This window comes from Ceratina calcarata, unplaced genomic scaffold (genome assembly GCF_001652005.2).
Source record: "Ceratina calcarata isolate Rehan_Ccalc_2016 unplaced genomic scaffold, ASM165200v1 scaffold25, whole genome shotgun sequence".
Lineage (NCBI taxonomy): Eukaryota > Metazoa > Arthropoda > Insecta > Hymenoptera > Apidae > Ceratina > Ceratina calcarata.
This window is the reverse complement of record NW_017147017.1, coordinates 1,712,392-1,736,837: the sequence shown is the minus strand read 5'-3', so window position 1 is coordinate 1,736,837 and position 24,446 is coordinate 1,712,392. Positions and strand designations below refer to the sequence as shown.

General features: G+C 37.6%; 5 protein-coding genes across 7 annotated transcripts; 4 read left to right on the top strand and 1 right to left on the bottom strand.

Annotated features, from left to right (window-relative positions):
• The first annotated feature begins 50 nt into the window (after window positions 1–50).
• On the top strand, window positions 51–3,491 carry Noc2 (Nucleolar complex protein 2). Its single transcript, XM_018020990.2, has 11 exons — window positions 51–609; window positions 746–981; window positions 1,046–1,155; window positions 1,230–1,339; window positions 1,410–1,567; window positions 1,641–1,865; window positions 1,928–2,116; window positions 2,175–2,294; window positions 2,361–2,492; window positions 2,566–2,781; window positions 2,851–3,491. Exons 1-11 carry the CDS (start codon window positions 471–473, stop codon window positions 3,358–3,360), a joined length of 2,145 nt encoding a protein of 714 aa, XP_017876479.1. The 5' UTR covers window positions 51–470; the 3' UTR covers window positions 3,361–3,491.
• Window positions 3,492–3,975: 484 nt separating this feature from the next.
• LOC108623005 (uncharacterized) lies at window positions 3,976–9,951 on the top strand. Its single transcript, XM_018021237.2, has 11 exons — window positions 3,976–4,412; window positions 5,344–5,599; window positions 5,750–5,834; window positions 5,935–6,114; window positions 6,225–6,265; window positions 6,388–6,547; window positions 6,615–6,727; window positions 6,841–6,976; window positions 7,637–8,225; window positions 8,514–8,971; window positions 9,227–9,951. Exons 1-11 carry the CDS (start codon window positions 4,390–4,392, stop codon window positions 9,394–9,396), a joined length of 2,211 nt encoding a protein of 736 aa, XP_017876726.1. The 5' UTR covers window positions 3,976–4,389; the 3' UTR covers window positions 9,397–9,951.
• A 554-nt stretch (window positions 9,952–10,505) lies between these two features.
• On the top strand, window positions 10,506–15,702 carry LManII (Lysosomal alpha-mannosidase II). 2 transcript variants are annotated; one of them, XM_018020974.2, is made up of 17 exons: window positions 10,506–10,675; window positions 11,183–11,285; window positions 11,371–11,452; window positions 11,572–11,757; window positions 11,824–12,029; window positions 12,091–12,227; window positions 12,621–12,754; window positions 12,876–13,089; window positions 13,149–13,345; window positions 13,417–13,613; window positions 13,693–13,889; window positions 13,960–14,170; window positions 14,331–14,448; window positions 14,511–14,787; window positions 14,852–15,097; window positions 15,162–15,311; window positions 15,388–15,702. In XM_018020974.2, exons 1-17 carry the CDS (start codon window positions 10,568–10,570, stop codon window positions 15,616–15,618), a joined length of 2,994 nt encoding a protein of 997 aa, XP_017876463.1. In that variant the 5' UTR covers window positions 10,506–10,567; the 3' UTR covers window positions 15,619–15,702. The 2 variants fall into 2 exon arrangements, with proteins under 2 accessions (XP_017876463.1, XP_017876464.1); XM_018020975.2 differs by lacking the exon at window positions 12,621–12,754 and adding an exon at window positions 12,368–12,501.
• A 331-nt stretch (window positions 15,703–16,033) lies between these two features.
• LOC113464067 (uncharacterized) lies at window positions 16,034–18,683 on the top strand. The gene is given in 5 exon segments (XM_026811809.1): window positions 16,034–16,459; window positions 16,568–17,359; window positions 17,419–17,874; window positions 17,934–17,989; window positions 18,249–18,683. Coding segments are annotated over 5 exon segments (2,124 nt in total). The 5' UTR covers window positions 16,034–16,071; the 3' UTR covers window positions 18,681–18,683.
• Window positions 18,684–18,880: 197 nt separating this feature from the next.
• LOC108622999 (sialin) lies at window positions 18,881–24,410 on the bottom strand. Of its 2 annotated transcripts, none has more exons than XM_018021228.2 (11): window positions 24,040–24,410; window positions 22,978–23,292; window positions 21,608–21,792; window positions 21,388–21,518; window positions 21,195–21,300; window positions 20,985–21,069; window positions 20,693–20,913; window positions 20,481–20,627; window positions 20,277–20,409; window positions 19,958–20,199; window positions 18,881–19,890 (listed from the first exon to the last, which is right to left on the bottom strand). In XM_018021228.2, the coding sequence occupies exons 2-11, from the start codon at window positions 23,000–23,002 to the stop codon at window positions 19,672–19,674; spliced, it is 1,494 nt and encodes a 497-aa protein (XP_017876717.1). In that variant the 5' UTR covers window positions 23,003–23,292; window positions 24,040–24,410; the 3' UTR covers window positions 18,881–19,671. The 2 variants fall into 2 exon arrangements, with proteins under 2 accessions (XP_017876717.1, XP_026667609.1); XM_026811808.1 differs by having other exon boundaries at window positions 19,672–19,890; window positions 24,322–24,365.
• Window positions 24,411–24,446: the final 36 nt, after the last annotated feature.

Genomic DNA, 24,446 nt, shown 5'->3' with positions numbered 1-24,446 from the left:
AGGAAGTTCATTATTATATAATTTATAGGTATAACATGGAAATACGGGACTGAAAAATAAATACGGAACATTTATATGTCCCGTATTTCTTAAAAAAATTTCGGGGACAAGGTGCTGCAATACAGCTGTCCCCGAAAATGTAGAATAATGGTCGTGACGGATCATTCGAATGATCTAAAGGAATGATCTTCGGTCTGATGTTATTCTCTCTCTGATATACTTTCTACAAGTCTTGAGACATGACTTTGTAAATTAGACTCTATGCAATATACTCGTTTTTGTAATATAAAATAAAAATTATAAGGAAAGACCGAATGAAACTGCTTTCATGATAGTTGAAGATTTCGTTCTTACCGACAAACATTTGTGTTCTTCAGCTTCTTCAGGTTAAGGCTAAACACGTGCAAGCCTGTAATGTTGTATAAAGCTGTACTAAGTTGTTAAATCTTGAAAATATTTTTAGTTAAATCATGAAAATAAAGAAAGTGAAAAGTACGACGAAGAAGTCAAAAAAGCCTATTAAGACAAAAAAGAAACAACTAAGTACTATAACTACAGATGAATTCTTTAATCAAAGTTTTGAAGATGAAGCAATTAACAATGGTCAAGGTAAATACACATTATGGATAAGTACAGAATTTACATATAAATTATGAAGTATGAAGTATTGTTCAAAGTAGATATTTATCTTTGGACATCACCTGTGATCACTGCTTTAACTGATTTGTACAATATTTTATGATAGATGAAAATATGGATGATGATGATGCTAGAAGCAGTGAGAGCGACATGGACCCAGTAGAACATAAAAAATCTTTAATGAAATTGAAACATACAGATCCGGAGTTTTATTCATATTTGAAGCAGAACGATAATAATCTTCTAGAATTCAACATATCAGATGATGACAATGATGACGATGATAATGAAAACCTTTCACTTGAATCACACACAAGGCATATCCCTGATGAACATTTAGAGGTATTAAATTAAATACGCAAAGATAAAGGCAAAATAAATATGTTGTATGTTTTAAATATCTTAGATTGCCAGTGATGAGAGTGACTATGAAGCTGATGAAGATAGTGGGAAGGATAGGAGAAAAATTACATTGCAATTATTGAAAAACTGGCAAGAAGAAATTCAGAAAGACAAGTAATATTTTATTATAAATGAAATGGTAATACAGAAAAAATATTATCGTATTTAAATTCACATTTATTTGATAGATCTTTGAAAACCATTAAATGTGCTGTGGAAGCATTCCATGCTGCTTTACAAACAGTGTCTGGGTCTGCCGATCAGGAATCATTGGAATACAAAGTAGAGGGTGGAGCAGGTCAGTTTCTTCTATTACTGTTTGGTATTAACATAATATTTTCTATTTCAATGATCGGAATATTTTTCAGTGTTTAACGGAGTCGTTCAACTGTGTATACTGCATTTACCCGATGCGATGAAACGGTATTTGAAATTAAGTCCAGATACCCAGTTTCAAGTTCACAAAGCTAAACGATTTGGAAAAGTAAAGACTGTTCTAAAGTCGTATTTAACTGATTTAATTAAGGTAAATGTCCGTGATACTAAGATATTAAACAACTGTTGATTTAAAATATTTTACATTTATATCTTACTCGTAGATATTACAAAATGTAACGTCGACTAACATTCTCACAGTGCTGTTGAAACATTTACATCAAATGTTACCATATACAACGGCTTTTTCCTCTTTAACAAAGCCACTGTTGAAAATCTTGTTAAAACTTTGGTCAAGCGGAGAAGAGACTGTTCGAGTTGTCTCATTTCTGAGTATATTACGCATTGCTACTAGTAATCGGGAATCAGTTTTAGAAACGCTACTCAAGGTAAGCACAAAATATTCATTAATACTTATTAAAATTATGTTTAATCAAATAATATTTTACAGACGATGTATGTAAAATATGTTGAGAATTCGAAATTTGTTTCGTTCAATACGTTACCCGGGATAAACTTCATGAGGCACTCCTTAGTAGAAATATATCTGTTAGATAACAATTTGGCTTATAACCATGCGTTCTTGTATATCAGGCAGTTAGCTATACATTTAAGAAATGCTATGACTCTGAAGAAGAAGGTAAATGTTTTAATAAAAGAGATTTTCGATAAATCACTTAACGTTTCTATTCTCGTAGGAACACTTTCAAGCTGTATATAATTGGCAGTATATAAATTCACTGCGTTTTTGGACAGAATTAATAAACTTGTCCTCGAGCGATTCGATGCTACGTTCACTTTTATATCCTCTTGTACAAGTACGTATCTTTGTTATTATGACGAGTCTACCAAATATATATTTAACATACTCTATACATTTCCAGATTATTACAGGAACGATAAAAGTGATACCAACGACGCAATACTATCCTCTGAGATTTCATTGTTTGCAGATGTTAATAGACATTTCAAGAGAAACCGATGTGTTCATACCTGTTTTGCCGTTCTTGCTAGAGGTATATTATTTTACATCCTTATTAAATGATTAAAGCTCTGCTGAACGTTATAAGTTACCTTTCAATTTTACAGATATTGAATTCTTACGATTTTAACAAAAAACATAAAGCAGTATCTATGAAACCGGTACCCTTCATTTGTATCCTAAGGGTGTCTAAATCACAATTACAAGAAAACGGATTTAAAGACAATGTTCTCGAAGCTATATACAAGCTTACGTTAGAAAGCGCTGCAAAGGATAGCCACAAAGTGTATTTTCCAGATTTGTACATACCTTGTATAATACAGGTAAGTCCTAACGTTTTATGCATTCTCGAGTTTTGAATAGCTTACGTATACGTTCATTTTTATTTTTAGTTGAAGGGATTCTTGAAGAAATGTCATATAGCGAACTACTCTAGAAAGATAAAACAATTACTGGATAAGATCGAGGAGAACCGGAAGTACATCGAAACAGAGCGCAGCAAAACTGTACTCGATCTAAAAAATCTGCCTGAGATAAAGAACTGGGAGAACAAAATAAAAACGCAAGGTACATCGATAGCGAAATTCTACGAATCGTGGGTGAAGATTCATCAGTCCCAAAAGCTTAAGTTGCTTACGAAAAACGAAGAGATAGCCGAATATACTTTGCCGACACTGAAAAAGTTGAAGAAGAGGACGACGACTGAAGAAAACGCGGAGAGCAGTGAGGAAAGTGACTTTGAGCTGAGGATAAAATCTTCCGATCAACCGGAAACTGAAAAACCTCCGAAGCCAAAGAAGAAGAAGAAGAGATCGAAGGTTATCAAGAAAACAAATGACATCGTTCTACCCAAAGAGAATACAGATATTGTACAAGATATAAATAGCGACGATTGGGACTAGCACGTAATTTATTTCATATGTACCAGAATAACAAATACGATTTTATAATGAAGACTTTTACAATTGTCAAATTTGTTCATAAAAATATGTATTAGTTTTAATTGAAAATAAAGCTGGCGTTTATAATTGTATACAGACAACCGATAAGTTTAGTCGTAAGAAGTGCCTCGCTCCGCTCCCGCAACGAGATTTGATTTAATATGTTTATAACAGCGCGAGAGATATTATGCGATAAAAAAATATTTAGTGATAAACAAGAAGTCGTGGCCGGCACCGAGCGGGTGGCATAAGTTACGTCGCGGGTCCGGCCACCGATTTCTGAGGTGTCGCTTTCTGATAGTCTATTTTTACCGAAGACGACTCAAGGCAGTCGGGAAGTTGGTATAGCGACGGTTAGTTGCTATTATAAAGCACCGTGTGCTCAGCGTGCTGTAATTCATTCAAGTGTACGAGTACAGATAGGAAAAAAAATTTTCGACAGAAATTAATAGTGTTTTTTTTTCGTGTAATCAAAAGGAAAGAAAGGGTACGCGCAGCCGAGGAAGCTTCGACCTTCGGACGGCTCGTGGAGGATTCAGTTACGTATGTAGGTGTAAAAAAAAAGCAAATTCAATGTTGCTGGAGCGTAGCTGTTCGCCGTGATTATGAGAAATTTATTGATAGCTCGTGCGATATAAAAATAAATATCTTTCGCTCTCCGGCGCGGCGTTTCGCTTTCGGTTTCTCTGCATAAAGTGATGAGCCAGCACACGGCGATGCCGATGACTGCTGGCCGCCAATCGTTGTCCGCGCCGACGGAGTTACCGCGATTGTGTGTGCCACCCGGCTACGTTCGTGCGTGCCAGGGAATATTTTGTAAGATGCGGATTCGTCTCTCATGGCGAGGGAGCCTTCGTCGTGAGATTCATCCACTTTTCGCACGGGCTACAGAGTTCGGAGTTCGTAGTATCCATTCGCGGATTACGTAAATTCGTAAAAGAAATTGTAGCGAAAACAGAGCAATATAAGGGAAGGCGAGGAAGGAGCGAGATGAGGAGGACATCGTTCGATAAGTAAACTTCATTCGTTTTCTTCTCGTAGAAGAATTTAGAAAGAAGAAGAAAATTAGCTGCAAAACGGATTTTTTTTTTTTATAACAAGGGTGATATCTGTTTTTTTTTTCTCGCATCGTAAAAGTTCTGCGTGATTTCGAGGTCCGACTGTGCTTAATTGTGCGATGCATCGGTGACTAAAACAAACCAGTGCGTTGTTAAATACGCGCCGCCTTCAACTGCTGCGGATCATCGATCAAAAACGAGCCAGGCAAACTAAAATCGTTAACCCCATTCTATACTAAAAAGATCTAACATCGAACAGAATAGTTTTCATGGTGATCTCGATGTTTCGATCAGTTTTCCAATAAGTACAGCGCTGGTGGTAAACCCCAAACGCAACCGCTCAAACTGTTACTGCGTATTACGTTACAACAGATAAATTTAGCATTTCTTTTGCACAGAACCTGATTGTACCGCTGCCAATACTGCAACGCGGAATTAATTGGCCGCTTGGAAGGGAACCAATTCGGTTCGATAGAAAAATTCAATTTGCCCAAGTCTTATCTAACACCGAAGCTTCTTCTCCCGATCCTCCGCACCTCCGCGCACCTTCCATTCTTCGAAACTACGCATAATATTTTTTTTATATTTGTTCCAATACAAGAATAAAATATCCCTCGAGATCAGTTTACGAAAAAATTCTTTCTACCCTTCCATTCTTTTCTTTGAGTAATCTTGATAATTATGCAGTACCTATTTTAAATAAGCACAGTCATTCATATTCGTATGAAATACATAGTAACATGCAAGAAGTACTCTTCTTCAAGTTTTCAAGCACTTCATGTATTTTGTACGAATCACTGATAAACTGAGACAAAAGGATGCTGACCAGCTGCCGTTTAACAGTTTGTACAAAAACGTAGACTAAACAATTGTCCCGTTTCAACAGACGCAATAACGCGAAGTGGAACGTTTTGAGCAGCACGTATAGTTCGTACGGTGTAGCAGGAAATTCTAAAGATGCGGAATACGACTACAGCGTGAATTACAGTAGTAACGTGCAAGAGGGTAATTATCTGCAGCGGAGCATTTCCGCGGACAATGTTGTAATACGTTCGCGCGGTTTCAAGCCGTCAGACAGGCACGATCCGGTGAAGAGGAACTTTCTTGAGCATCTCACTTCGAAAATACTACATTTCGACATGGTGAGCTTCGAGAATCAAAGAAACAATAAAATTTACATAGACGAGAGACACTCCTGCTGTCTCTATCCGCCTTTAAGTTGATAAATGGCAAATCCAATATGATCAAAAGTTAGTTGGACCCGAATATAAAATTTTGTTTTAATTCCAAAGGAGAGTAGCGAAAGTGCGCCGGTCAATTTGCAAAAATTGCTTACGCCCGCCCAAGATACGCAGGGACTCATGCAATCGAAGAACAGTAAGTTATCAATATAATAGGAAATAGAATTACCATAAGAAAATTGAGAACAAAAGAATTTCGATTAGCCAGATTCGAATGTACGCGTCTCTTCTTTTAGGGAAGATGTTTGCATCTTCGTATTTTTATGCGCCGACGCATCCGACTGTCGAGGATCAAGTTGAACTTGCTCGGCGGATTTCGCATTCGCTGAGCGATGTGAAAAATATGAAGAGCAAGGGTCAATCAATGTATGTAAATAGAAAGAAGAGATCGGTGAAATGGATCCACGATGGTAACGGTACGCGCATAGTAATTCGCCTAAACGCAATTATGAATTTCGCGAGTCACTCGACGCGAATGCAATCTTTTCAACGTTATTTATTTAATTCTTGATCCGATCTATTTTAGGCATAGAAGATGCAGACGAATCTTTAACTCCTATTCATAGAGTAAGTGGTGTGTGTTTAAAATTGTACTGCCTATTTCTTTACACATCCTCCTCAACTATTCATTTGAATTATTAAAATTATATTTTATGTACCAGTTACAATTTCATATTTAATTTCAATAGGACAAAATTCCTTTGAAATGCATGATGAACCCATACGGGAAGGTGTTGGATATTCACGGTATTCAAGCATTAGGCGAAGAAGTAAATATTCAGCCGGTACCAAAGAATCCTGAGAAACTTTTCGATATCGTTCGCGATTTGAATAATCAAAGAGGACGCGGTAATAGTTTCAAATTTTCACCGAAGAAAGTTGTACGATCATTTGGTTAAACATAAAATTGGTCCAGGTGCCGAGATATTCGCGAAACGCAGGAAAAGATCTGAAAAATGGGTTGTAGATAAAGAACAGCCACAAACGCCAGGCACACCTGGCACCCCGAAAATGTATACAGGAAAACCGGTGAGGCTTATTTTTATAAATCTCTTTCAGCATATGAAGAATTGAATGTCCAGATGATAAAAAGACTTCAATGCATAGAATATTAGAAGCAGATAAGTGTGTATTGTCCGCAGGAAATGAATGGCAGTTCAAAGTGCTCGGGCTTACCTCCGTTCGCCTCGACGCTACCTGAGCCAGCTGTGGAGAAACCGTTTTACAATCCCTTTACGGTGGACCTGTCCTTAGGCGACGCGAACCTACCGACAACAGGTGTGTAAACTTCGAACGAAGTCATATCTTCCATGTAATTTAGTTGGCCGCTTTTCTATTTGGCAACAATCCACGCAATATTCCTGTTTGCTCGAATTGTTTTCGCGGACCAGTCATTTCCAAGGTCTTAAATTCAACCTAGACTGCTTCACATTTATTTTTGGTCGACTTACTCTATTCTCTTGCTTATGATTTCATTTTCAACGTAAACACGATGATCCATCAAAAATATTTTTGATGTAACAAAAATCTTATATTTTCTTCTGAATTCTATTCAATTTCTCTCGTTACGTGAGCTCCGAAAAGTATTTTCAAAACGTCGATGCGTTCTTCCCGTAGACGTCGGTGTTAAATTAGCTTGTCAGAGTCTCGTCAAGGGTTCAACGACCTAGAAGGCTTCAATTGGCAAACAGCATCGATGTTATTCAATCGATGCGAGACTGCCACCACATTCTTTTTTCTATACCTAAAATAAATAACGGGCTGCGCTTCTCTCGTGTGCCAATTGGTATCTACACCGATTCGAAGCTACTTAAAAGCGCATTGACATTCGATCTTATACTAACGACTTTATAAATCGATCCGTTTAATTAAAAATATAGTAACTTCGTCTTGATTTAATCCTCTGCACAGTGACGCAAAGTCCTGTAAACGTCCCAGGCAGGAATCAATACCGATGTAACGGTAACGAATGCAGCCATAGTCACTGCGAAGTGAAAAAGATTTATTTAAGGGAAGTGGCCGTCGGTACCGATAACGATTTCCCTTACGACAAACCACGATCGATAGTCGAGAAATCACGCCGGATCACGTTCGAACCCGACGTCGAACGGCACAACTATTACAGAAACGGCACTAACGAATCATCGTTCACTAACAGGCACAATTATAATAATTCTAACAAGGCTTCTAGCAAATCTAATTACTTTAACGCGCAGCACGTCGCTAACAAAAATTATATAAAGGAGCAACGGGTCGCAGAATGTGTAAAGAGCACGAGCACCGATAAGGATAACAAGTTTGTAAATAATCAAAGAGAGATCGATAACGAAGAGACTGAGTACACGCCGGTCCCCGTTAAACAGTTGATACAGGAATTCGAGAAAACGTGCAGACCGGTCATGCAGTACAAACAGATCAGTCCAAGGGTCATACCAATCATACAACAATCGCCTCTCGATAACGATATTACGCGATTCTTTGAGACGCGAAACAGTGTTAAGTACAACACCGAGGAGGAACATAGGAGGTGAGGTCCGATCCTGACTAAATTATCATTTGCAACCACGTGTATAATCGATGAACTGTGAGATCATCTTAGGACATTTTCGAATACTGAATTAGCTAGAAAGTAAATATATTTATGCCGTCCTCGATATCAGTTCAACAATTATAGACAGTAAAAAAGAACAAACACGATATCGGCACTTCACTTCACACTTTCAAACTACTGTATACGGCATCTATTATTAACACGGGTCGTCGATAACAATAGTAAACGCGTAGAATTCGTAATTTCATTATACTGTCGATACAGAATAGCCGAACGACAGAGATACGAAGAGTTGGTAAATCTTCAAGAGCAGCGTAACAATGGCTACGTGTCCACCGACGAGACCGAATACACGACCGACGAGACCGATTCTCAGATGAACGATTACAGCGAGGAGATGACGTATCGCGAGAAATCGGAAACGTTGAGCTTGATGAATGGCGAACAGGACTACTCGTCGATGTTCCGCGAGGAGGGCGCCGGCCGACGCCGGTCGGTCACCTCCGAGGAGGTCGAGAATTTCTGCAACAACGAGAACGGGAAATATCTGAATACGGATTCGCAAGTGCCACCCGAGGCCAAGTCTCTGTTACTCTCGATGATCGCCTCTCAAAAGGATATCTTGCAGACTATCAAGAATTTGCGTAACACTCCCGTTCTGGACAATCTTTTACACGGCCTCTCGCCGGACTTGAAGTTCACGGACATTTGTCCGGACGTAGGCAAGTTAACACGCATGCGCTTCTAAGCTTTAACAATTGTTTCACTAACAAAAATTGCTCCTTCAACTATAATCTTAGGGGTCGTTCAAAAATTCATAATTTATATGTTTGATATGATAAATTCATATTGCTGTATTCACTTTTTATTTTCTCATCAAACCCATTATTTCATTTCATCACCAAATCTTATAGTCCGATTCTTTGATCTTTGGCACTTACAAACAGGTTTGTAGGAATCGAACTTTTTTTTTGCAGGGAAGAAATTGTACGAGAGCGAGAATAATACGTACGCAGGGCCCAAAATAGCTAGCGTCCACAATCTACCGACTTACAATACCGCGCCCCGAGGCTGGGATCAATCACTACAATATTACAGACCAATAAAATTCGAGAAGCCGCAAGAGATCGTTTATTCTGATTTTTAGGGGTCGTCGAAATAGTTACATATTTTGGGTACGTTTCGCTAATATGTGATATCGATCGACCCTAATCTCTCGATATAAAAGTTATACGATTATAAGTTTTTAAAAACCTGTATTTACAATCTATCTATCGTTGAAATTTAATTCATAATGATCATACAAGATATTGTTGCGATTATCTTATGCAGAGGGATTAGGTTTGATAATCGCATTCACAGATTAAAGAGAATCGATATTTTTCAGAAATTCTAAAGTACATTTTAAAGAATTGTTCTTCGACTATACCATTGATTATACAAACTTACCCTTGGTTAATTTTGAATTCGTTACTGATCCGATGTCTTGTCAAAGACGAAATGAAAATAACGGCGCAGCGAATGATTCCGCCGAAAAGAATGACATGCAGTACGCGTATACTTATGTACTTTTGAAGCTTCGTTTTGCTTGATGTAGCTACCTCTCCCTTAAGACGTTCATCCTTATTTATGCTTCTCAGCAGTGTTATTGCATTTTACTTTATAATATTATCCAAATAAATGTTGTTTTCATAACGATAAAGCGTACTTTTAATATTACCCAAATTCATCGTCATTTCATCATCAATTTCAAATTATCTCTCGTATGATCATAGATATACATCTTTAGTTGTATCAATCATGTACATGTTTACCACTATTGAAATGGATCACAAAACGATGCATATCACGGTACGATACGACTATTGTTCAGCTACTAATCCAAGTATCAGATGTAAAAATGTATCAGTTTGTATCTGAACATGTTGATCAAATTCAATCAGATCTGAAAATATTCCGTTCGCAAAATTCACATTATTCGATATTTACATCAACTGATAAAATTATATAAAAGGAAGTTATATTTAAATGGTAATATAAATGCCACAAATATGAATGCTACAAATATCCATTGCACGGAAGTGGAAGATTGATAACAATTAAAACAAATACTTGCTTGTGCATTTCTTTTCCATTTTTTAGCGTATTATGCACAATACGCAAATTCACAGCTGGGTAGCGTCAGGCTATCTTCTATCTTTTCACGCAATCGCAGTGGGAAAGCAATATAAGTAGGGGAAGAACAGAGTCTTATAAATATCGTAGAAGTGCCTGATTATTTCATTAGGTGCAACTGAAGCGCTGAATCGGTGTCTATCATGTCTTGGTCCCGTGGTTTACTTCTATCGGTGTCGTTCTTGTTCTTGTTCAATCATGAAGAAGCAGCGAGCGTCTGGAAGAGAGCGGCTAACACCTGCGGCTATGAGGTACCATGCAAATACATTTTTTCTGTAAACACCGACAATTCGTATACAAATATGGTATTTTCTGTTATACCCACTGTACGAACAAACAATAAAGAAAGAAACGTATCTGAAACACATTTGTGCACAAAGCGTTCCTTGTTCCGTACAACGATTAAATATGCGTCTAACATTGCGTTTAACGTGAATTACCACGTAAAGAATACTAATTGAGAGGAAGAAGTAATAGCTATAACGTTTACGAGTCGGATATATTTCCCTGCGTTCTCTTTTTATTTCTTTTCATCGCGAAGGCTTGTCGCCTGAGAAATTGTTCGGTTAAAATGTCAATGGAAAGTCAAATGCAATAAAAATGTCATAAACATCAATGAGTAATGAGTGACCTCTTGTTATCGGGTTTGTTCTCCATCTAAATATTGTTTCTCGGCGTTAATGTATGTATAAGAAATAAGAATGGGATATGATAGAAGAAAACTATAAAGAAGATATCGTCGATCTTTAACGTTACAGTCATGTCCTGCGACGGATCCAAAGAAATTAAATATTCATTTAGTTGCTCACACTCACGACGATGTTGGCTGGCTGAAAACGGTTGATCAGTACTATTTCGGAAGTAAGTGCGGATTTAGAAAATTTCTATCGACAATATTTTGTAAATATAATATCGAATAATGCCATGTATAACTCATTGAACGAAGGCCGGTCGAAGATTCAACTAGCAGGAGTGCAGTACATTCTAGACAGCGTCGTTCAAGCACTGCTGGCTGATCCTGAAAGAAAGTAATTAGATTTTCATTCTATAAAAATTAATACTTTTATGCATAGTTCATTCAGGAAAACGGTTAATGCGTTTGCTGCGAAGTATTAAAATAATATATTTCCCGCTGCGAATTATATAGGTTCATCTACGTCGAAACTGCATTCTTGTGGAAATGGTGGTTGCGGCAAAACGAGAAGGTGAGGGAGGATGTAAGGAATTTGATAAATGAAGGAAGATTGGAAATTATCAACGGCGGTTGGAGTATGAACGACGAGGCAGTCACTCATTATCACTCTCTCGTCGATCAATACACCTGGGGTTTCCGGTAATCATTTTCATTTAGAATTTCAAATTCATTTTCATAATTACATTGACTCCATTTTTACTCCAGACGTTTGAACGATACGTTCGGAAGCTGCGCGAGGCCGCACATAGGATGGCAAATCGATCCCTTCGGTCATTCAAGAGAACAGGCTTCTTTACTCGCGCAATTAGGATTCGACGGGATGTTCCTTGGCCGGCTCGATTATCAAGACAAGAATCACAGGCTTGCGAGTAAAACAATGGAATTCATTTGGAAAGGAAGTCCAAGCTTAGGTAAAAAAACATTTGATTCGATGTCCAGAGCTTTTAATTGAAAAATCGTTTTGTTACATAGGGACACGCGCGGACTTGTTCACAGTTGCCTTATATAATACTTATTCTCCACCACCTGGTTTCTGTTACGATGTTTTATGCAGAGACGAGCCGATAATCGACGATCCCGACAGTCCAGATTACAATGTGAAAGAAAGGGTACGCCGCGTAACTTACGATTCACCGAAGATAAACTTTATTAACACGTGTTTCCTTCCTTTTTACTAATACTACTTACTAAATTCAATTTGACGTGTGATTAACTTAGTTAAAGTCAACTAACAGTGAAAATCTCTTAGATCGACACGCTTTTGCAATACGCAGCTCGCCAGGCTGAAGTGTATCGTACGAATAACATTATATTTACGATGGGAGGAGATTTCACTTACATGCAAGCGGAAATGTATTTCGTTAACATGGATAAATTAATAAGGTAGCTTTTTTGGATTGAACTATTAATTTTAAATGCGCGTGCGAAGAGTGCATGGAAAAGGAAGGAAAAGCGAATAACAGATTGCGGTGGTAAGTACATAGACCGCGTGTGCTGTGCAGGTCGAAGCGTTACTGAATTACGCGAATCGTCAAGCAGCCTCGTACAAGACAAATAACGTTATTTTCACTATGGGCGAAGACTTTAATTATCAACAGGCTGAATTTTGGTTCAGTAACTTGGATAAATTGATCAGGTAAAACGATCGATGGCGAATAACGGGGAGGAATTTGCATATAAAAAATCGATCAACTAATTCGTTTATTTAATTTCGATACGTTATAATATTTTTATATGCGTCGCATCGTAATTGGCAGGTACGTGAAGGAGTTGAATGGTACCGAAGTGAACATATTTTATTCTACGCCATCGTGTTATTTGAAAGCTGTGCACGACACGAAGCTTCAGTGGGTGACCAAGGAGGACGATTTCTTCCCTTACGCGAGCGATTCTCATTCGTATTGGACCGGATACTTCTCCTCCAGGCCAGCGATCAAATTCTTTGAAAGAATGGGAAACAACCTTCTACAGGTAAAATAAATATTTCATGTTTCCAAAAATATTTCATCGACTTGAACGAATGATTGCAGGTATCCAAACAATTGTCTGTGCTGATGCAATTAAAAGGTAGCGAGAAACAATTAGAATCATTTCGGGAAGCGATGGGCGTAATGCAACATCACGATGCAGTTACTGGTACTGAGAAACAATTAGTTGCGTACGATTACGCTCGCTTATTGTTTGATAACATGCAACAGGGATTAAATATCGCTTCCGAGGGTATTAGGTGAATTTCAAAGTTTCTGTATGCAACGCTTTAACTACGTTTTATTTATTTTTAAATCATTTGGTTCATAGAAAATGGCAAGCGAATGGACAGACTGAATTGGAGCAAGTGAACATGTACTCCTGCATGCTAACGAATATTAGCTCGTGCTCGTACACGGAAACCGAAGATTTCGAACTCGTAGTTTACAATCCCTTGAGTAGAAATGTTGTATCTCCCGTTCGTATTCCCATTACTAAACAAGACAGAGTTGTCGTGGATATGAGAGGTACACCTTTCAATCTTTAATTAGCTAAAAAATATCGTATATCATTTATTTCTATTCTTCTTCATTTATTTTTCTTAAGATTGTTCGGAGATCGTGTCGCAAACCGTTCCTATTCCGACCTCCGTCCGTGCAATACCGGGTAGAAACAGTAATGCAACGCACGAGCTTGTATTCCTCGCAACGTTACCGCCCTTGGGTTACAAGTCTTATAGTATTAAAAAAGAGCCAAAGGTAACGGATCAAATAGCCGTCAAAGAAAATTCCATCGGCAACGAGGTAGATATTATTGCAATAATCTAACTGAAGAAGAAAATATGTGTGAATGAAAAAATATAAAATTGTTTAGTTTTATACGGTCACCGTCAACAAAAATGGCCAAATTTCTGTAGAATGGAAGAAAGAGAAAATGAATTTGGTTCAATCGTTCCATTACTACGAGGGAATGGAAGGCAATAACGAAGTGGCTCAAAACAGATCATCGGGTGCATACATTTTCAGACCCAATGGGGTGTCTGCTAGGAACTTCCAGTTACCTGGTTCTTACGAGATTTTCAAAGGTAATTAAACGAAAGCAAGCTTCGTTGAAGCTACAGTATCGAAACGAACATTAGTACCATTTTTAATTGAGAGCTGAAGACAAGATTGATATAGATATTTGGTTACGAACTTCTATTCGAATTTAATATGCTTAGGTAATAAATTGAATCGATTATTTAGGTCCGTTAGTGGAGGAGATTCATCAATATGTCGCTGGTTGGATACACCAGGTAATTAGAGTTTACAGAGGAAAAGAGTATGTCGAATTCGACTGGCTCGTTGGCCCGATACCCGTCGAGTAAGTACGCGTTGTTCGCTATCGATTAATTAGGAAGTAATAATAAAAATATGTAATTGCAGAGATAAGATTGGCAAAGAAGTAGTAACGAGATATTCTAGTAACTTGGATTCCGCGGGACTATTTTATACCGATAGTAATGGTCGCGAAATGTTAAAACGAAAGAGGAATTACCGTCCAACGTGGAATTTGAGATTAGAGGAACCGGTGTCTGGCAATTATTATCCAGTTAATTCAAAGATTTCTGTGAAAGATGAAGAGAAACAGTTGAAGCTGAGCGTCTTAACTGACAGGGCTCAGGGTGGTACCAGCATGATTGATGGCGAAATCGAAATGATGGTAAAATTAATTTAAAAAATTAAACACATGATTTATTTAAATTATATCGCATGATACATTGCAGCTCCATAGAAGACTTTTAAAGGACGACGCGTTCGGCGTTGGCGAAGCTCTTAACGAGACTGCGTACAACGAAGGTTTAGTGATTAGAGGTACCCATTATATCATCGGAGGAAGCATAAAAAATCTTGACGAACTTGCAACGAAGGAGAAAATTTTAGCTCTTCAAACTTTGCTCCGACCTTGGCCTTTCGTTAGCCCTGCCGAAACAGATTCTTTTAAGTGTCCACAGGACACGCGTGTTCCAGAGGTAAGAAAAGTCGAACTAATCGTTATTATTGGCGAGACGACGTAAATTTGTTTGTTTCTATTAGAATACTGGTTTGGCTAAATCTCTTCCACCGAACGTTCATATTTTGACATTGGAACCGTGGAAAGACGATGCTGTTTTACTAAGATTGGAACATATCTTTGAAGTGGGTGAAACCGAAAGTTTATCCGCGCCCGTGGAAGTTAATATTCAAGTACGTGAAGAAATAATAATATTCTGCTAGATTAACTAAATTTCTTACGTTTTTCTTATGACTTTTATCACGACAGGATTTGTTCGCGAATTTCACAATCGCATCCATCGAAGAGACGACGTTAGGTGCCAATCAATGGTCCAAAGATATGAATCGACTGATCTGGAAAGCTGAAACGAATGAAGTTCTTAGAGAAGATAAGAATCCGTCTCCTCCCGTGGAGATTAAAGACGGCGGTGTAAACGTTCTCTTACAACCAATGGAGATACGAACATTTATAGTTAAGCTTGTACCAGTTAAGAACTAAGATAAGAAACTGATTTTTTTTTATAAAATGTAACGAACAATAACGTTTTTATTTTTATGTCAATTTTTTAAAAATATGTAAAATAAATCAATTGCCTTGACCATTACCAGTATTTACTTAGTACCATGCCATACATACACATGTATGGTATAGTTAAAATTGAATGTCACTCTTCCTGACGTGTAAATCTTATAACCTTTTAATATGTAAAATTCCGATAACAAAATTTTCGAACAATCCCTAAAATTGTCAGATTTCTAGAAAAAATCTAAAGGTACTTTGAGATGCCAATAGAAACGATAAATCCATTTCTTCACTGATTATCAGAAAGTTACATTCAATAGTCTGCTTTTCATTCATTGTCGAAGTAAGCATAAAAAACTGAACTTTAAAAAATAAAAAATTTCAAGTTATTACAAATTTAAATTCTATATTAATAATTAAATGAATTAGATGACGTCGGAAGGTGAAGCATGGGCTCAAACTCTCATCACGGTAACACCGGAAGAAGCTGCAACGTTGAGAGAAATATCGGAAGAAACCACCGTGTCCGCGACGTCGGACATACAATTAATCCTCGACCCTAGCGAAATCGTTTACAGACGATCTTTCACTCAGGAGAAATTCGTAGACGCCAAAGAATCATTGGTGGAAGAGGAACTGAAAGAAATATCTGAAGTAGAGATACCGGAAGAGAAGCAAAAAGAAGATGCGGAGAACCAAACGTATCTGCAAGGGATGCCTGTCGTGCACATTTCCATCGAATACCAAGACGAAGCTTCGCAGACGATGTACATGAGCACTCCTTGTCCGCCTTTGAAATATTATAGAGACATCATGAGTACGTGTTATCATCCTTTGTCGTTTCGATTTACCAATTTTAAATTGCTATCAATACTCGTCTATCAAATAAAGTGGACGATAAAAGTGATTTGAAAATCGTGTACAGCATCCATGATCGAAGGGCCAATGCCTAGATTGAAAAGGAGCTACGTGGCAGGAACTATAATTAGCATCGATCCCGAAACGTCTCGCGACTCTGCGATCGATCAATTAATCGCGGACGTTACGGACGAGGAACGCGAGGAATTCGAATCTAAACTTAGCGACGAAGAAGAGAGGGAAATGGAAGTGACTGAAATTCTGCACTTCGCGATAGCGCGGGCATTTTGGATAGACGACCCGACGAGCCAAGCGCCAGTTGAAACCGATGATAAAGCGACTCAGACTTACATTAAATATAACAACCGTACGAAAATGTTCGTGATAGATAACGAAGCGCAAACGGAGTTAAGTTGCGAACCGAAGAAATCGAACACGATGCTGTTGACGGATTATATGGAGAAGAAGAACATAGCTTTGGACTGCTTGGAGGATTGCATCTCGAAAGGCATCGAGACCAAGACAGCGATAGACGATATAATGAATGAGATTATCGACAAGTGTGCAGAAAGAATTAGGTATCCTATGAAGGAACAGATGATACAGACGATAGCTACGTATAAATTAGATCAGAAAGAGAAGGAAGAAGACGTATTGAGAAAATTGAAGCTGGACATAATTGTGGATCCCTTGGAGGCATCAATCGTTGTCGTGCCTTTGATGAGTGACATATTGCAGTTGGTTTGCGAAAACGTGTCCAAGAATGCTGTTAAAGGGGCTAAGAATGTCTTAGACGTGGTCCTTCAGCGAACGATGACTATAATTAAGAAGCTCATGAAACTGCATCAAGAAATGGAACGTTAGTATAAATCTAATCGACGTAAAAGATAATTTTCTAAAAGGTTGATATTGGTCTAGGTAAACCGATAGATCAAAAGTTAGCGCAGCGGAAGAAGAAAATCCTTGAGTCGATGTCGAAGAAGGAAACGGAAACGATCGCGACTCAAACAAGCATAGCTGCAATTTCGGAAGTGAAGAAGATTAAAAGGTCGAGAGAGGTTCTATGCTCCGTTTGCAGAAGGCAGTCGATGTGTCAATGGTGCTTAGAACATCAAGAAGGCGAGGAAGTTCCGGAGGAGGACATGAAAATACTTCGCACGCAGGATATATTACTAGCTTACAAGCCGTGTTATGTCGTGACGAAAGTTTCAGACAAAGACGAACAGCTTCAACCTCCTTGTCCACCGGAACAAAAAGCGAAACCCGCAGTACAAAGTGCTAAATACAAGCCTCGTGATGTGACGGATTCCGTAGCAGACTGCTGTCGACAGATACGTTTGTTAATGAAACGCGACGAAGAGATTGAGCCGCAAGGTACGTACGAAAACAATATTCTTTTTACTATTTATTCGAGAATTCTACTTATTTTTTAGAATCCGTGAACGAATGGTCTTACGTTACCGATGCAACGATAATGAATAAAAGGTAAGTCTACTACTATTTTATCATTATCCTCTGCCTATCGTGCCAGAATCAGGTTTCGCGGCCGCACCCCCGCCTCGGGAGCGATAATGTTCATTGAAACGGTGTACGCGAGGTGCCTTGGTGCCTCGTCCCTTGATTACGCTTGGGGAGGGGACAACGAATGTACATTATATTAGTAAAATATCGATGTGGCGTGTGCGGGTAAAAAATGATTCCGGCATGGAAATTCGCGGTTCAGTAATCGGAGGATTAAACGTCAAAAGTAAACGCGCACTTTTATTATAGAATCCGTGACTAATTCCAGTCAAACGACTGTAACTTTGCTGGACCGATCAATTCTCCCAGAAACTTGCAGTTATCGCAGCACACTGTCTTCGCAAGCGGCGAACGCTTTGCAGATATTAAAAGAGACGTTTTGCACGCGAGAAACATGCCCCGGTTCGTCACTGCATAATTTAAACAATTACCAGGACGAGGAGGCGTGCGATAAATCGACGTGCGACGCGTGTTTGAGTATGAACAACATGGACAGTAGAGCATACGTACCTTGCGGTCAACAATCGTGTAAAGTATTCTCGAAACTGCATCTACCAAATGCGAACACTTACAGTACCTGTTCGCACGTTCCCATCAAATCGTACGGCGACGGGTTTAAAGTTATTCCTATATACCTCTCCCAGGATTCTTGTAACTGAAGACTTTTCATTTAAAAAAATATTTATTCGACAAGAGTAAATGCACGTACACCGTTTTTCTACTCACATTACTCACAGGGCAAGATGTATAGACTGCAACGTAAATGTAATAAGAGTCGGCCACTGTATGTATGATGTTGTCTCTTGTAAATTTTACGTGTAGTCCTATGTGATAGGATTTTAAATTAGTTACCATGAAGCACGTATGAAAGTCATTTGTAATATCGCTTTTATACAATTCATAAGTTGTTTACAAAATAAAATATATATTATAAAAATATATTATTGCTCTTGCTATATTTTTCTGTATAATGCCGGTACACACACTTGAATTTGGATCAATTTCTTCAATTCGAACCGTGGAAGATCGCATATCATTTCGTACTGACGTCAACGCGTTGCGCTACCATGACCCAGATGCCGATAATTAAATTTAATGTTGTTTTATTTGGCACAAAATAATAGAACGCGGTCGAGTATTTTTAAATGTTCATATTGCCATTTTCAAATGTACTTCAGTATACGATCTACTATCCTTAATTAAGGAAAATTTCGTTATATTACGTTGGTTCTCGAAGAGTAATTGACTGATCACCAATATCGCATAGATTCCAAATAGATCTTTTGTATTATTGTCCCTCTGGAATCTTATACAAAATTATTATACAAACTTTTGATACATGAGTCACGTCAAACTAACTAAAAGTTATATCGCGTAAGCATTTTCTGTGTGTGTACTGGTTCAACGTTGTATAGGTAATACGAGTATTCCAACAAAAATCTGGAACGAAACCGATGTATTGTTTCGAAGAAATAATAATATGAACTGAAAAATGAAAATTTGCTGCACAAAATGATCGCAAAAAAAAAATGACATTGATACAGTTTGTGGTGATGCAATCGCTACCACTTTAAGCACTGTGCGTGACCTGCAACACGCTTTGTCACTATATTAAATAAATTAATAGAAATTCGATATTGGCTTTTTAAATTATAAAGCTGATTTCTCATCGGGCTCCTCTTCTTCCTTTTGCGGTTCCTTCACTTCTATCGCGTTCATTTCCGTTTCTTCATCGGGAATCGCTTTTTGGTGGCTCGTGTCGTTCCACGATTGTATTTCCGCTGAGCCAAACACCCAAAACAGTGCAATCGCAGATGTAAATACCGCTGCTGAGATCCAGAACATGATACGCCATTCTTCTACTCCGTTCTAAAAGAAAGAAGAAAATATCAAATGAAAATGGTCCATAAGTAAATAATTTCGCGTGGACACGTACCCTTTCATTTGTCAAAGCACCGATAATGGGTGGAATGATGAATCCAGGAAAACTGCCGAAGGTGTTCATAATTCCGTACAAGGACCCGGCGTAATTAGGTGCGAGATCTTGATGATTCACTAGACTAGTTTGACATGCAGCTCCATTAGACGCTAAAGCTAGTATAAGCATGACGATCGCAGCTACCGCATCGCAGCCAGCGTACGTCATTCCTACCAAAGCTATCGCTGGTCCCAAATGCGCTATGTGAATAAAAAAATAATTATTTCTCGTATTTCCTATTGTCCGCAAAAGTGTATGAAATCGGGAAGGTACTTACAGAAAATCATAAATATTTTTCTAATCCAACCTAAAGTAAGGAACTTCTTCCTTCGTACGTAATCACCGGCCGCAGCAAACAAGACTCCGGCACCGAGTCTCGCAATATAAGGCAACCCTGTGAGCGGTCCACCCTAAATATAATTGAACGTGGAAGAAATTTTGTTTGACAATTATATTCATCTTAATACAAGTAAATACATACCGATTTCATGTCAAAGCCAAGAACTTCTAATGTATACTTCGGCCCGTTAGTAGCTATGAAATAAATACCCCACATGTTCGCAAAATGAGCCCACAGCAAAACTAAGAACGGCACCGAGGTAGCAACAGCTTTCACCGGTAAATTCACCTGATCCATTTGATAATTACAAAATCCATATACGATTAACTAATTAATTCGAAACACACACTCACCTTCTGTTTAGAGACAGTAGTGCCTATCTGCTCTTTGATGTAAGCCTTCTCGTTCTCAGTAATTCCTGGATGGAGATCGGGTGTGTCGTATATAAGGAAAAACCACAAAGCATAAAAAATTAATATAAGTCCGCTGGTGAAATAATACGCGGCTTTCCATCCGAGAGCACTTATTATCTGACCGCACAAAGCGAACGTTACTACGGTTCCAAAAGGTCCACCTAAGAGACAATTAAAATTTAATATTTCATGTTCCATCCGTTAATTGGTCGTTCAGTTTATGATCGATTACCCTGCATTGTCCATACGAACATGCCCTTCTCACTAGGAGGGACCCATCTCGCTATCATTGCGTGCAAGGCAGGGTAAACGGCACCCTGTAAATACGCACAATATTCTTTTTTTTACAACTGGGTAATAAAGAAGTACTATGCCGAAAAAACAAAGAGTCGTTTAGAAACAAAGTGTGTTTAAACAATAAAGTATGCAGCGAGTAACTTACTCCGAAGAAGCCCATCATAAAACGAAGTACAAACACTAAACCATAATGAATGCCAGAAGCCCAAGGCATCAAAAGGTTTAATAATGCAGGTATTAGTGTTGCGAATCTATATTAGAATGTATCACAAGGAGTAGGTGAAAACGTAAAATATTTAAATAACAGATATTACGCGGTGATCGCGAATTTTACTTACGCGACAACTCTAGAACCGCCGTATTTCTCGGCTAACAAACCAGCGGGTACACTCGCTGGCAGTACTCCATAAAAGTAGCCAGAAAGTAATAAACCTTGTATATGCTGATTCCATTCATAACGTTCACCGTACTATAATTATGATTTATTATCGTGACTTTGATTGCGAAAACTTATACCATTCATAATTGATGTTATTATATCGAATGATCCAAACTTACATTTTTAAGTACAACAGTTTTGTTAACGGTATCGGTACCAAGGCAGGCTGCACCACCACCACCACCCTTGCTAGTTGTGTTCACCATAGCGACAATTGTAATTGACAAATTTGTACGAATCATATAGGAAAACATACATGCCAGGAACATCATAGCTCCTAGAACAGCTCTTCGCGGAATCTTTTCTGCAATGCGATGCAAAAAAAATATAAACGTACATCTAAACACGTTTAACTTGGGAAGTTTTGGAACGATGTGGGACCAACAGATATGAATTTTATTTGCAATGATCTAATACAATATTCCTAAATATAAATAGAACTGCGATGTGCAGTACGCATTTTGTGCAGCATGCATTTAGCAATCGACTCGAGGATTTGACCTTTATATTTAACTTTCAATAAATTTTAATTCTGCTGGAGGCACACATGCGTCTGTTGCCAACAGCGATATCAATTATTTAATCATAAACATGCATGAGACATTGGAATCAGGGACGAGAGAAACCTTTTTTGACTTCATTCAATTAAGTTTGAGTCATTCGTCTTTGTTCTTATTTTTATTTACTCAAAAATATACAAAAAATACGGACAATATTTCTTTCCTCTATACAATATTCACAAATGAATGTCATTTAGTCTGTTTACGTCTATAGAGAGCTGTTCAGCGTATATGTATAGATACATACGCGTTCTTTAATCTATTTCTGTAATGTTTGTACCGGAGATATAGTATGCATACTCGCAGATGATCCCGTGAAAATAAATTACCTCGTGAAAATTGTAGATGAGAAAAAAATGTACGTAACAGTCTTCAAAGAATAACGTAAAATTATTATACAATAGTAATTATTCATTATCGCGTATAGACGCTTACTGTGTGCATTTTCTAAAATAATGCTTATTGCATAACGATAGTTATCCATGTACCTCTAGTTAATTAAACTTAATGATCGTAATACAAGCCGGAACTTCAGATCTATAAAACATTTCTAGTCTTCGAAGTATCTTCATTTATTGGAAAAATACATTATTCAAATTCGTATAAAACTTATGGATTTATTAATTGAATTCGGTTTCGGAACATTTTATACAACATGTATGATGAAATCCAATTTCTCTTTTTTTTTCAATCAAATTGCTAACTCTCGTAATCACTAAGTTAACGCAAATATTTGGAAGAGTTTTTCTCTCCGTACGAAAGATAAGAAGCGTAATTTCGGCTTCACCAATCGTATCTACGTAGGTCTGCTGATTTCCATAATCGCTTAACGCTATTAGTTAAAGGATATTTTACCAATACTTACAAAGATTACAAATAACGAAAAAGAACAAGCATGTAACAATGAAAGGATCAAATGATAAACTTACCGTTAACTTTCCGGAAGAGAGCCATTTTTATCGTTGTATATAACTAATTGGTGAATATGAACGTGAGATCAAGTATTATGCTGTAAACAATATCTGTAGTTCGATGTTGACTGTTGTTAGCATCCGTTCAATCGTTATCAATAGCTCGCAAGATATGCTGCTGTTAGTCTGGAAGATGCCTTCAGGATTTAATCAATTCTGTAAACTGTTGCTGCGTATGTATTACATTACGTCATGCTTTTGCATGTGTTCGCAGACGATAGCACGAATATTTTACTTTCCGTCTGATCGCTATCGAAATCATACAGGAGGATGCTGAAAAAAGATACCAGACTGTCCCTATATTTAAATTCTATATTTGAACTGCCATAATATTAGAATCGTGCAATATGTATTACACGAACAGTGAACAGTGTTAGAAACGGAAAAAGTTCTAGTGAAAAGAAACGAAGTAAAGCGTATGCACCGTACGTGCGATTATCAAAATTATCATATACGATTTGTAATGTATATTTATACAGTAGCTGGCATAACATTAATATCGTCTATCTAAACTTATGCGACTGATGAAAATTCCAACGTATATTTCCTGCAACGTATTTTATCGATTTCTTAGATTTCTGGTGAATCATCTGGGCTTATACATTAGGAACGTGTTGAATGTGTAAATTAAAATTATTTTTCAATTTCTTTTATCACACATAACGTATCTACTTCGATTGTTCGCAAGTGGAAAATCGAAATGCACTTTAATATTTAATATTAACAACTGTAATTGTTGACAAGTCTTTTTCTAAATTTAATCTTTACGAATTAGACAACTGTATCGTTGCACAATATAAAGTTATAAAATTTAGCTAAAGAAGCTTTTTGTGAAAAATGATCACTCGTATTAAAACTGCAACATTGTTATTGTTCAACGTTTCATCAATTGGAGTTTAAACGGAGTTAAACTAACATATTCAAGTATTTGAGGAATTTAACATTTTAAATCAACGCTTTGCATTTTACATAATATATAATATTCGCAAAAATGAACAAGAGGAAAGTAACAGGACTTACGTCAGTCGCTTAATTTATGTTGCACCGTGCAGACGTCTAACCTCATATCCACGTGGGAATTATTTTCATGCCAGCTTGTTAAACAAACAATTAAGTAGCCAATCGATCAATATATACAGAACGAAATGTGTTTCATCAGTCAATCTTTGGCATTACGATGCAAAAAGTTAAACACTTGTTTTTAACTAGACCGCGTGGACATAGAAGGAACTTCGTATGATATAAAGAAGTAATTATTAATTTTCTAATGTCTTGAATCAGAATATAAATTTTGTGTAATACTTTGCATAAAAAATGTTTGAACAGTTACTACAAGTACAACACGATACGACAAACGCGAACGACGCGAACGTGACTGAACGGCGAATTTTTTCAGTCACCGATTCGCGCTTCTTGGACCCCACCAC